General features: G+C 47.7%; 1 protein-coding gene across 7 annotated transcripts in view; it reads left to right on the top strand.

Annotated features, from left to right (window-relative positions):
• The window catches only part of LOC124031418 (calcium-dependent secretion activator 1), a 219,398-nt gene that overhangs the window by 199,495 nt on the left and 6,466 nt on the right, over positions 1-13,437 (top strand). For all 7 annotated transcript variants that reach the window (XM_046342634.1, XM_046342633.1, XM_046342636.1 and 4 more), the window contains one exon: positions 2,593-2,697. In XM_046342634.1, the coding sequence (XP_046198590.1) occupies positions 2,593-2,697 (105 nt within the window). The remainder of the gene's footprint in view (positions 1-2,592; positions 2,698-13,437) is intronic.

Below are 13,437 nucleotides of genomic sequence, written 5' to 3'. Positions count from 1 at the left end.
CTGTTCATTTCACAAGCCTGGCACCAGAGTCTGTCACTCTCGGAGTTTCCCTTGAGCACCACGCCTCACACACACACACAAAAAAGAAAAATTGGACCTGAAATCAAAAATGGATTGCCCTCCCTTCAGCTAAATATATTTGACCTAAACCCTCCCTGAATGTTTGAAAAAAACAAATGAGCCTCCCGTATACCCAAAATAATCATTCAAATATAAAGGTGATAGTAGAGGACATGATAACATTTACCCTCACTTCTTGGACAGACCACAGCCTTAGATATGCAGTTTTACAAACTGTTCCTTGTCCTGTAAGCATTACATGGCAACGCAGGAATTTTGATAGCGCACAGGCTGCGGGCCAGAAGGTTGTGGGTTTGCAGACCACCGTGGACAAGAATAAGGGTGGAAAGATCTCCTTCGTAGTAAAAGTATTGCATGAATCTATCATCATATTTGAAGGTCCGAGAAAAAATTGCATTTAATAAAAATGTCTTTCAATTCTACGTTATTTTACATATTAGCAGAATCTTTTTTAATATCACACAAATTACTGAAATTACATGCTAAGAATGGACTGAGAGATAGGCCTATGTGTCCATCTGATCATATTTCTCCAATGACAAATCAGTGATTGTTTGCAACGAAACTGTCCCTGTTTGCAAATAATACAATCTGAGACATCATTAGGAATCTTAGCATAATGGGTTACTTTCAAAAGTTATGCATCCCTTTCCACCCCAGACACATGGCTACCGATGCAGAAAAATGTAAGCTTTAACTGCTGGCTACTCTTCTTCTGTGGCTTAACCTAAGAAGTGTAGGTAACAAGTGTTTCCCTAAAAGCTGCCTGGGTTTAAACATCTTCTATTGTACAGAAAGCGAATAGTTTAATCAATTGATAGTGAGGGAATTAGATTACTTCCCAAGCAAAGTGCATTTTTTGTCTCCTTGTCTATAGAAGTCTGTAGCTCCGCCTCTGAATGTAAAAGAAACTAAACAATGACATCATCATATGCGTCTGTGTCACTTCTTCCCAGATATTTTACAGCTTGTTTCTAGCATAAAGCATTGCGGACCAAAGTGCTGTTATAGATCACTTTATATGATCGGATCCGCTTTATTTTCTTCCAAATCCTAAACTAACAAAGGGTATGCCTGTGCCTTTTGCCATTTGAATTAAAGTTTTTAAAAATTAAATAAACAATAATCCTATTTAGAGGTTATGAAGGTGAGAGAAAGAGAGGCTGACAAGGAGAGATGGAAGGAGGGCAGAGTGAAAAGAGGAGAGCGAGAGCAGTCACACCAGGCCTGGCCTCTCGGCGTGGGGTCGCGCTAGGGGCGAGATCACAGCCCTGCTGCCATGGCGATTCCTTCACAGGCACAGAGCGGCAGAGAGGAAGCTGCCACAGTGGTACACATGCAGCAGGATCCCACAGTGATTCATCCCGCAGAGAAGGCCTTTACGTTGTACCCTTACATACCCCAGCACAACTCCAGGGAGAAGCTATGCACCAGGGTTCCCCACCTGGCGGCCCACAGGCCAACTTTGGCCCACTGGGGATTGTATTTGGCCCCCCAAATCAGGGAATTATTTCCACACATAATAGCAAGATATGTGATCGTATACAAATGTAAGCAAGGATTAAAATGTTGATGTTTTAGTCAAATATTTGTACAAATTATTTGTAATTATGTTTCGGCCCCCTGACCATCCAATCAAGAATAAATCGACCCGCGGCTAAATCTAGTTCATGATCCCGGCCATACACTGTCATCAAAAAACAAATGACCCTCCCGTATACCCAAAATAATCATTCAAATATAAAGGTGATAGTAGAGGACATGATAACATTTACCCTCACTTCTTGGACAGACCACAGCCTTAGATATGCAGTTTTACTGTTGTACTGTTGTACCTACTGGGGTATGTTCTCTTGAAACATGAAGTACTGTATACTGATAGCTACTTTTTATCTAGCTCCCTGGTAGAGAAGGTGCCTTGTGGCCTGAAAAATTGTTCTCATATCTCATGACAGTCTTTTTTGCACATGAGTGTAAAAAAAGGACACAGCAGAAGGCCTCTCATTGACAGTGTGAAAGTTCCAGCAACACAAACTCAAGAGTCATCCCAGATATGTTCTCCTCCTTTCTTGTCTCTGCCCGACGGTTGAGCGCTAGTCCACTCTGATTAGCATCAGCCTGCCCTGATCATTACCAATCAATTAGACTTCAAACAGGACTCAGCCCACAGATAAACATCTGGAGCCTCAGCTATAGCTACTCCGGTTATAGAAGAGGTGATTCCAGTTCACTCTCCCCTCAGCTGAGAGAGAGAGCGACAGCAAGAGGGAGTCAGTTAGTCAGAGGGTAATGAGTGAGTGAAAGAGACTGAGAGAGGGTTGTTGAGATGGAGAGAAATACAGAAATGGAATGAGAGGGGGATGAAGACAGGAGAAAGAGAGGGCAACTTGTGTAAATGACTATGAAATGCTGGTTCTGCTCTGTGTGTTCTGTATTCTGGTTGTCTATGTGTGTGTACGTGTGTGTTTGTGTGTCTGTTTTGCTGGAGACTGTTGTGTTTGTGTGTTGCAGCAATGGTACACCAGCACCATGAACCTCCTGGGTATGTGGCTGACTGACCGGATGGACCTACAGCTCCATGTCTACCAACTCAAGATCCTCATCAGAGTAGTCAAGGTAAGTCAAGCTCAACCAGCAGGCCTGTTCCAGGGCATCCCAAACCAATCGGTCATTCATTCAAAGTAATATATCAAGGTTCACAATCAAATAGTGTAGAATTACATCATTTTATTTTTTTAAATAAAATATTTATATTCTCTTAATCTGTGACCCATATTGAATGAGTTGTGACCTACTGTACCTTCTCATGGCTTGATAGGAAGAATAGTACTGACAACCATTGTTTCTCTGTCCCGTGTTAATATTTCAGTGTGATGTTGGTGCACTGTGAACAGTAACAAGTCTTACCAGCATAACGTCATGTCACACATTTTATTTCTGTTCTCTCAGAGACTGATGAGGGCTGTATATACATGAGATCTGTCCTCACATGTGACATATAGTTTCAGTGCCAGATGATTTAGTACAAAAATGGGTCAATAGGATGTCTCCGGAATGTCAGGAAATTGTAGCCTAAAGTCGTCAGGACGTTGTGTCATGGTCCCCATGAGGTTTTTGTCTCGTACACGGCGTGTTCCTGATGGGCGCAGAGGAACGTCCCACCCACACAAAATGTAACTCTCTATCCAGGGCAACCGGACCCTAGTTTCATTACCCCTCACTCCTTGTTACTGTTGCTAAGCCCATCAAGGGCCCTGATTGGTGAATCACTTATCCATTCACAGCTCTTTGTCTTTTGGCAATGTTAGGGACACCCACACAAAAAGTGCTTTTAACATTATGTTTTCAACGTACATATTGGATCCACTTCGGCATACATGATTACATTGCATTCCGATCTTCCTGCTACGACACCAAGTTAATGTCAATGACTGAGTTCACCTGTACTCCTACACTTTTCACTTCAAAGTAAATCTCAGCTCTGTTAAAAATACACAAAAAAACGATTATATTTATTATAGTGATACCGGAGTAACATTAAAATATGCCCCACCAACATTAAACAACAATATGGAAAAAAACTAACTCAAATAGCTGAAATAAGTTAATTAAATCAATGATGTGAGAATAGTCAGATTAACTAATAACTAAAATAACAGTGCAGATGGCACTCATTTTCTAAGTCCATATATACAGTGGCAAGAAAAAGTATGTGAACCCTTTGGAATGAATTGGTCATAAAATTTGAACTGATCTTCATCTAAGTCACAACAATAGACAAACACAGTCTGCTTAAACTAATAACACACAAACAATATGTTTTCATGTCTTTATTGAACACACCGTGTAAACATTCACAGTACAGGGTGGGAAAAGTATGTGCATCATTGGATTTAAAAACTGGTTGACCCTCCTTTGGCAGCAATAAACTCAGCCAAATGTTTTCTGTAGTTGCGGAACAGACCTGCACAATGATCAGGACGAATGTTGGACCATTCATCTTTACAAAACTGTTTCAGTTCAGCAATATTCTTAGGATGTCTGGTGTGAACTGCTCTCGAGGTCATGCCACAGCATTTTAAATCGGGTTGAGGTCAGGACTCTGACTGGGCCACTCCAGAAGGTGTATTTTCTTATGTTGAAGACATTCTATTGTTGATTTACTTCTGGTGTTTTGGGTCGTTGTCCTGTTGCATCTACCAACTTCTGTTGAGCTTCAATAGGTGGACAGATAGCTTTATATTCTCCTGCAAAATGTCTTGATAAACTTGGGAATTTATTTTTCCATCGACGATAGCAAGTCCTGAGACCTGACCCTGAGGCCAGTGATGCCAATTTAGCAATTTTGTAGCTAGATTTAGCAACTTCTCAGACTACCCTGGCAACTTATTTCAAACAGCACCTAACAACAAATTTTGCTATTTGAAAGATGTATTTTAGCAACTTTTGAAAAGTGACTCAAACACTAAAATGCACGCATTTTCCCTCTAAATGACACAAAAACAATTTTCCCTGTCACACACTCAGTCACAACATACATGCCTGGCTACAAAAGTGCATTGTGAGTGACGTCAGCAGCAGGCGCTCAGCTCGTGCACAGGCAGCAGTAGGCCTGCAGCAATTTCAGCAAATTGCAAATCATTGTTGGCTGACTCCAGCAGCAGTAGAATGCATTCGACGAGACAAACCCAATGAATATAGTTGGTCACGAATGTTTGATCTTGAACAGAACTTACAACGTCACTCAACATGTTTCAATCAAAATTGTACAGCCAGAAGTACAGAGTGGGCGTCTGTACCTGAATTTAAAGGGTGGCTGAAGCCAGTAATTGGGGATGATTGTCGGGTATACAGTACGTACTGCAAATCAGATATGCTTGCAAAAATGTATGCCTTCAAAAAACATTGTGCTACAGCAAAGCATATAAATAAATCTAAATCTGAACCGTACAACCCCACAACGCAGTCTACATTACCACAGTTGGTTAAGAAAGTGGATAACTGCAAAAGTTCAGAAGCTACTATGGCAATGGCATTTGCGGTGCATTGTTCGCTGGTAGCATGCAACCATTTAGATATTGTCACGCCTTGGTCTTAGGATTTTGTGTTTTCTTTAATTATTTGGTCAGGCCAGGGTGTGACCTGGGTTTATGTTGTTGTATTTCATATTGGGGTTTTTGTATTATTGGGATTGCGGCTGAGTAGGGGTGTTGTATGGGCTTGGCTGCCTGAGGCGGTTCTCAATCAGAGTCAGGTGATTCTCGTTGTCTCTGATTGGGAACCGTATTTAGGTAGCCTGGTTTCGCTTTGTATTTCGTGCGTGATTGTTCCTGCCTCTGTGTAGTTTCACCAGATAGGCTGTAATAGGTTTCACGTTCCGTTTGTTGTTTTTGTATATGTATAAGTTATTTCATGTATCGCGATCTCTTCATTAAAGATCATGAGTAACCACCACGCTGCATTTCAGTCCGATACTCTTTCTACAAACGAAGAATGCCGTTACAGAATCACCCACCACACACGGACCGAGTGGCGTGGTTACAGGCAGCGACAGCAGGAGCAGAAAAAGGAGGACGTTATGGACAGCAATGGCATGGAGTATACATTTACATTTACATTTAAGTCATTTAGCAGACACTCTTATCCAGAGCGACTTACAAATTGGTGCATTCACCTTATGACATCCAGTGGAACAACCACTTTACAATAGTGCATCTAAATATTTTAAGGGGGGGGGTGAGAAGGATTACTTTATCCTATCCTAGGTATTCCTTAAAGAGGTGGGGTTTCAAGTGTCTCCGGAAGGTGGTGATTGACTCCGCTGTCCTGGCGTCGTGAGGGAGTTTGTTCCACCATTGGGGAGCCAGAGCAGCGAACAGTTTTGACTGAGCTGAGCGGGAACTGTACTTCCTCAGTGGTAGGGAGGCGAGCAGGCCAGAGGTGGATGAACGCAGTGCCCTTATTTGGGTGTAGGGCCTGATCAGAGCCTGGAGGTACTGAGGTGCCGTTCCCCTCACAGCTCCGTAGGCAAGCACCATGGTCTTGTAGCGGATGCGAGCTTCAACTGGAAGCCAGTGGAGAGAGCGGAGGAGCGGGGTGACGTGAGAGAACTTGGGAAGGTTGAACACTAGACGGGCTGCGGCGTTCTGGATGAGTTGTAGGGGTTTAATGGCACAGGCAGGGAGCCCAGCCAACAGCGAGTTGCAGTAATCCAGACGGGAGATGACAAGTGCCTGGATTAGGACCTGCGCCGCTTCCTGTGTGAGGCAGGGTCGTACTCTGCGGATGTTGTAGAGCATGAACCTACAGGAACGGGCCACCGCCTTGATGTTAGTTGAGAACGACAGTTTGTTGTCCAGGATCACGCCAAGGTTCTTAGCGCTCTGGGAGGAGGACACAATGGAGTTGTCAACCGTGATGGCGAGATCATGGAACGGGCAGTCCTTCCCCGGGAGGAAGAGCAGCTCCGTCTTGCCGAAGTTCAGCTTGAGGTGGTGATCCGTCATCCACACTGATATGTCTGCCAGACATGCAGAGATGCGATTCGCCACCTGGTCATCAGAAGGGGGAAAGGAGAAGATTAATTGTGTGTCGTCTGCATAGCAATGATAGGAGAGACCATGTGAGGTTATGACAGAGCCAAGTGACTTGGTGTATAGCGAGAATAGGAGAGGGCCTAGAACAGAGCCCTGGGGACACCAGTGGTGAGAGCGCGTGGTGAGGAGACAGATTCTCGCCACGCCACCTGGTAGGAGCGACCTGTCAGGTAGGACGCAATCCAAGCGTGGGCCGCGCCGGAGATGCCCAACTCGGAGAGGGTGGAGAGGAGGATCTGATGGTTCACAGTATCGAAGGCAGCCGATAGGTCTAGAAGGATGAGAGCAGAGGAGAGAGAGTTAGCTTTAGCGGTGCGGAGCGCCTCCGTGATACAGAGAAGAGCAGTCTCAGTTGAATGACTAGTCTTGAAACCTGACTGATTTGGATCAAGAAGGTCATTCTGAGAGAGATAGCGGGAGAGCTGACCAAGGACGGCACGTTCAAGAGTTTTGGAGAGAAAAGAAAGAAGGGATACTGGTCTGTAGTTGTTGACATCGGAGGGATCGAGTGTAGGTTTTTTCAGAAGGGGTGCAACTCTCGCTCTCTTGAAGACGGAAGGGACGTAGCCAGCGGTTAGGGATAAGTTGATGAGCGAGGTGAGGTAAGGGAGAAGGTCTCCGGAAATGGTCTGGAGAAGAGAGGAGGGGATAGGGTCGAGCGGGCAGGTTGTTGGGCGGCCGGCCGTCACAAGACGCGAGATTTCATCTGGAGAGAGAGGGGAGAAAGAGGTCAGAGCACAGGGTAGGGCAGTGTGAGCAGAACCAGCGGTGTTGTTTGACTTAGCAAACGAGGATCGGATGTCGTCGATCTTCTTTTCAAAATGGTTGACGAAGTCATCTGCAGAGAGGGAGGAGGGGGGGAGGGGGAGGAGGATTCAGGAGGGAGGAGAATGTGGCAAAGAGCTTCCTAGGGTTAGAGGCAGATGCTTGGAATTTAGAGTGGTAGAAAGTGGCTTTAGCAGCAGAGACAGAGGAGGAAAATGTAGAGAGGAGGGAGTGAAAGGATGCCAGGTCCGCAGGGAGGCGAGTTTTCCTCCATTTCCGCTCGGCCTTCCGGAGCCCTGTTCTGTGAGCTCGCATTGAGTCGTCAAGCCACGGAGCGGGAGGGGAGGACCGAGCCGGCCTGGAAGATAGGGGACATAGAGAGTCAAAGGATGCAGAAAGGGAGGAGAGGAGGGTTGAGGAGGCAGAATCAGGAGATAGGTTGGAGAAGGTTTGAGCAGAGGGAAGAGATGATAGGATGGAAGAGGAGAGAGTAGCGGGGGAGAGGGAGCGAAGGTTGGGACGGCGCGATACCATCCGAGTAGGGGCAGTGTGGGAAGTGTTGGATGAGAGCGAGAGGGAAAAGGATACAAGGTAGTGGTCGGAGACTTGGAGGGGAGTTGCAATGAGGTTAGTGGAAGAACAGCATCTAGTAAAGATGAGGTCGAGCGTATTGCCTGCCTTGTGAGTAGGGGGAAGGTGAGAGGGTGAGGTCAAAAGAGGAGAGGAGTGGAAAGAAGGAGGCAGAGAGGAATGAGTCAAAGGTAGACGTGGGGAGGTTAAAGTCGCCCAGAACTGTGAGAGGTGAGCCGTCCTCAGGAAAGGAGCTTATCAAGGCATCAAGCTCATTGATGAACTCTCCGAGGGGACCTGGAGGGCGATAAATGATAAGGATGTTAAGCTTGAAAGGGCTGGTAACTGTGACAGCATGAAATTCAAAGGAGGCGATAGACAGATGGGTAAGGGGAGAAAGAGAGAATGACCACATGGGAGAGATAAGGATCCCTATGCCACCACCCCGCTGACCAGAAGCTCTCGGGGTGTGCGAGAACACGTGGGCGGACGAAGAGAGAGCAGTAGGAGTAGCAGTGTTATCTGTGGTGATCCATGTTTCTGTCAGTGCCAAGAAGTCGAGGGACTGGAGGGAGGCATAGGCTGAGATGAACTCTGCCTTGTTGGCTGCAGATCGGCAGTTCCAGAGGCTACCGGAGACCTGGAACTCCACGTGGGTCGTGCGCGCTGGGACCACCAGATTAGGGTGGCAGCGGCCACGCGGTGTGGAGCGTTTGTATGGTCTGTGCAGAGAGGGGAGAACAGGGATAGACAGACACATAGTTGACAGGCTACAGAAGAGGCTACGCTAATGCAAGGAGATTGGAATGACAAGTGGACTACACGTCTCGAATGTTCAGAAAGTTAAGCTTACGTAGCAAGAATCTTATTGACTAAAATTATTAAAAATGATACAGTACTGCTGAAGTAGGCTAGCTGGCAGTGGCTGCGTTGTTGACTTTGTAGGCTAGCTGACAGTGGCTGCGTTGTTGACACTACACTAATCAAGTCGTTCCGTTGAGTGTAGTAGTTTCTACAGTGCTGCTATTCGGGGGCTAGCTGGCTAGCTAGCAGTGTTGATTACGTTACGTTGCGTTAAAAGAACGACAATAGCTGGCTAGCTAACCTAGAAAATCGCTCTAGACTACACAATTATCTTTGATACACAGACGGCTATGTAGCTAGCTATGTAGCTAGCTACGATCAAACAAATCAAACCGTTGTGCTGTAATGAAATGAAATGAAAAATGTGATACTACCTGTGGAGCGAAGCGGAATGCGACCGGGTTGTTGAGTGCGGAAGTTCTATTCAATAGACGTTGGCTAGCTGTTGGCTATCTAGCAGTGTCTCCTACGTTAAGGACGACAAATAGCTGGCTAGCTAACCTCGGTAAATTAAGATAATCACTCTAAGACTACACGCTCTAAACTACACAATTATCTTGGATACGAAGACAGCAAAGACAACTATGTAGCTAGCTAACACTACACGAATCAAGTCGTTCAGTTGAGTGTAATAGTTTCTACAGTGCTGCTATTCGGTAGACAGTGGACGTTTGCTAGCTGGCTAGCTGCTGGGCAGATAGCAGTGTAGACTACGTTAGGACGACGAAATACGAAGTTGCAATAGAAGTGCTGACTGTTTCACTTTGTTGTCCTCTTTCTTTTCCTTTTTCTTACGACGTGGGAAGAAATAGACAGGTGGGCGGCCGACCCAGAGAGAGTGCAGGAGCCCGCCTGGGATTCGCTAGAGCAGTGCGAAGAGGGCTATAGGCGAAAAGGAGTGGAAAAGAAAGACACGGCGGCGCAGAGCGAAAACCGAAAGTAACCCCCAAATATTTATTGGGGGAGGGCTCAGAGAGAGAGTAGCTGAGTCAGGAGTCAGACCTGAGCCAACTCTCCCTGTTAATCGTGAGGAGCAGCGATATAGGGACTTCTGGTCTTGGGAGATGATATTAGACGGAAAAGGACCCTGGGCTGAGCCTGGAGAATATCGCCGTCCCAAGGAAGTAATAGAGGCGGCTAAAGCGGAGAGGCGCTGGTATGAGAAGGCAGCACGGCGACGCGGTTGGAAGCCCAAAAAGCAGCCCAAGAAAATTATTGGAGGGGCTTAAAGGGAGTATGGCTACACCAGGTAGGAGACCTGCGCAAACTCCCTGTGCTTACCGGTGGGCTAGAGAGACCGGGCAGACACCGTGTTATGCTATGGAGCGCACGGTGTTTCCAGTGCGGGTGCATAGCCAGTTGCAGCACATACCAGCCCTTCGTATTGGCCGGGCTAGAGTGGGCATCGAGCCAGGTAAGCTTGGGCAGGCTCGGTGCTCAAGAGCTCCAGTGCGCCTGCACAGTCCGGTCTATCCAGAGCCACATCCACACACCAGTCCTCCTGTAGCAGCTCCCCACACCAGGCTTCCTGTGCGTATCCTCAATCCTGTAGCACCAGTTCCAGCCCCAAGCACCAGGCCTTCTGTGCGCCTCGCCTGTTCAGCACAGCTAGAGCCTTCCTTCCCTCCTGCGCTGTTGGAGTCTCTCGCCTGTTCAGCACAGCCAGAGCCTTCCTTCCCTCCTGCGCTACTGGAGTCTCCTGTCTGTTCAGCGCTATCAGAGCCTTCCTGCCCTCCTGCGCTGTCGGAGTCTCCCGCCTGTTCAGCGCTATCAGAGCCTTCCTCCTCTACAGCGCTGCCGGAGTCTCCTGCCTGTTCGGAGCAGCCTGAGCTGCCAGTCTGCAGGGAGCTGTCAGTCTGCAAGGTGCTGTCAGTCTGCAAGGAGCTGTCAGTCTGCAAGGAGCTGTCAGTCTGCAAAGAGCTGTCAGTCTGCAAAGAGCTGCCAGTCTGCAGGGTGCTGTCAGCCTGCATGGAGCAGTCAGAGCTGTCAGTCTGCATGACGCAGCCAGAGCTGTCAGTATGCATGGAGCAGTCAAAGCTGTCAGTCTGTTCGAAGCAGCCAGAGCTGTCAGTCTGCATGAAGCAGCCAGAGCTGTCAGTCTGCAAAGAGCTGCCAGTCTGCAAGGAGCTGTCAGTCTGCAAGGAGCTGTCAGTCTGCAAGGAGCTACCAGTCTGCAGGGTGCTGTCAGCCTGTATGGAGCAGTCAGAGCTGTCAGTCTGCATAAAGCAGCCAGAGCTGTCAGCCTGCATGGAGCAGTCAAAGCTGTCAGTCTGTTCGAAGCAGCCAGAGCTGTCAGTCTGCATGAAGCAGCCAGAGCTGTCAGTCTGCAAAGAGCTGTCAGTCTGCAAAGAGCTGCCAGTCTGCAAGGAGCTGTCAGCCTGCATGGAGCTGCCAGAGCTGTCAGTCTGCAAGGAGCTGTCAGTCTGCATAGAGCAGCTAGATCCGCCAGTCAGCCATGATCTTCTAGATCTGCCAGTCAACCAGATTCTTCCAGATCTGCCAGTCAACCAGTCTCTTCCAGATCTGCCAGTCAACCAGTCTCTTCCAGATCTGCCAGTCAACCAGTCTCTTCCAGATCTGCTAGTCAACCAGAATCTTCCAGATCCGCCAGCCAGCCAGGATCTACCGGAGCCTACTACCTGCCTGAGCTTCATCTCAGTACTGGGCTTCCTCTCAGTACTGGGCTTCCTCTCAGTACTGGGATTTCTCTCAGTACTGGGCTTCCCCTCAGTTCTGGGCTGCCCCTCAGTTCCGGTCTGCCCCTCAGTTCCGGGCTGCCCCTCAGTCTCGAGCTACCCTCAGTCCCGAGCTGCCCCTCAGCCCCAAGCTGCCCCTCAGCTCCGAGCTTCCCCTCAGTCCGAGCTGCCTCAGTCCCGAGCTGCCCCTCAGTCCCGAGCTGCCCCTTAGTCCCGAGCTGCCCCTCAGTCCCGAGCTGTCCCTCAGTCCTGAGATGCCCCTCAGTCACGAGCTGCTCCTCAGTTCTGTGGGGTTCTGGGTGAGGACTATTAGGCCATGGTCGGCGGCGAGGGTGGATTATCCCAGGACGCGAAGGGGAGGAACTAGGACATTAATGGAGTGGGGTCCACGTCCCGAGCCGGAACCGCCACCATGGACAGACGCCCACCCGGATCCTCCCTATGGTTTTGAGGTGCGTCCGGGAGTCCGCACCTTAGGGGGGGGGGGGGTTCTGTCACGCCTTGGTCTTAGTATTTTGTGTTTTCTTTAATTATTTGGTCAGGCCAGGGTGTGACATGGGTTTATGTTGTTGTATTTCGTATTGGGGTTTTTGTATTATTGGGATTGCGGCTGAGTAGGGGTGTTGTATGGGCTTGGCTGCCTGAGGCGGTTCTCAATCAGAGTCAGGTGATTCTCGTTGTCTCTGATTGGGAACCGTATTTAGGTAGCCTGGTTTCGCTTTGTATTTCGTGGGTGATTGTTCCTGTCTCTGTGTAGTTTCACCAGATAGGCTGTAATAGGTTTCACATTTCGTTTGTTGTTTTTGTATATGTATAAGTTATTTCATGTATCGCGATCTCTTCATTAAAGATCATGAGTAACCACCACGCTGCATTTCGGTCCGACTCTCTTTCTACAAACGAAGAACGCCATTACAGGTATGGCTTGCAAACCTGCCTTTTCAGATTCTGTGGCAGCAACAACTTCCAAGTGCACAGAAATTATTAGGGGAGTACTGGCTCCATATTTTCTCAAACGGGTAACATCAGATGTGAGGGAGAAGAAGTTCAGTTTCCTTTTGGATGAGTCCACTGATGTCAGTGTCTCGAAATACCTGGGTGTGGTGATTCGGTATTTCAGTGCTAAAAAAATAACCGTTGTGTCCACATTTCTCGGGCTGGTTGAATTGGAAGGGGGCGTTGCCAGATCAATATCAAACGCATTAGTTGAGTTTCTTGAGAAGTGTAACTTTAAAAAAGAGAATCTTCAGGGTATTGGCACTGATAATGTGTCCGTGATGACTGGGGTGCACAACAGGGTGCACAAGATTTTCAAGGAAGAATGTGCATTGCCCAATTTGGTACTCATCCCCTGTGTGTATCATTCTTTACAATTGGCTGACAGTGCAGCATCCAAATAAACCATCCCTAGAAGTGTTGAGTACTTAATCAGGAAACCTACAACGGGTTTTCCAATTCCCCAAAACGGCGCGAGGTGTACAAAGCAGTGTATGCCACCATTAATTGTGGCCAGAAACCCCTGCAGATCACCAAAGTGTGTGCCACACGTTGGCTATCGATTGAGCCTGCGGTAACTCGTAGATTCAGCCAGTGGGAAGAACTGAAACTCCACTTTGAGTTGACCAAGGCCAGTGAGCGTTGCTACATGGCGGATGTGCTCCACGCCACATACGTGGACAAGACCAACTATGTCTACCTGACATTCTTGAAATCAATCCTGTCCAACGTACAAGTTGCAGTGAAGTCATTTGAGGGAGAGCAAACAGATCCTGTCAAGCTTTTGGACAATCTGGTACACCTCTTAATATCAATTTGCAGCAGAGTAGTCAACCCTATGGCACAAATGTATGTCCTGAAGGATGCCA

This window comes from Oncorhynchus gorbuscha, linkage group LG03, assembly GCF_021184085.1.
Source record: "Oncorhynchus gorbuscha isolate QuinsamMale2020 ecotype Even-year linkage group LG03, OgorEven_v1.0, whole genome shotgun sequence".
In the NCBI taxonomy this organism is placed as follows: domain Eukaryota; kingdom Metazoa; phylum Chordata; class Actinopteri; order Salmoniformes; family Salmonidae; genus Oncorhynchus; species Oncorhynchus gorbuscha.
The sequence above is the reverse complement of the archived record's forward strand: the minus strand, read 5'-3'. Positions and strand labels throughout refer to the sequence as shown.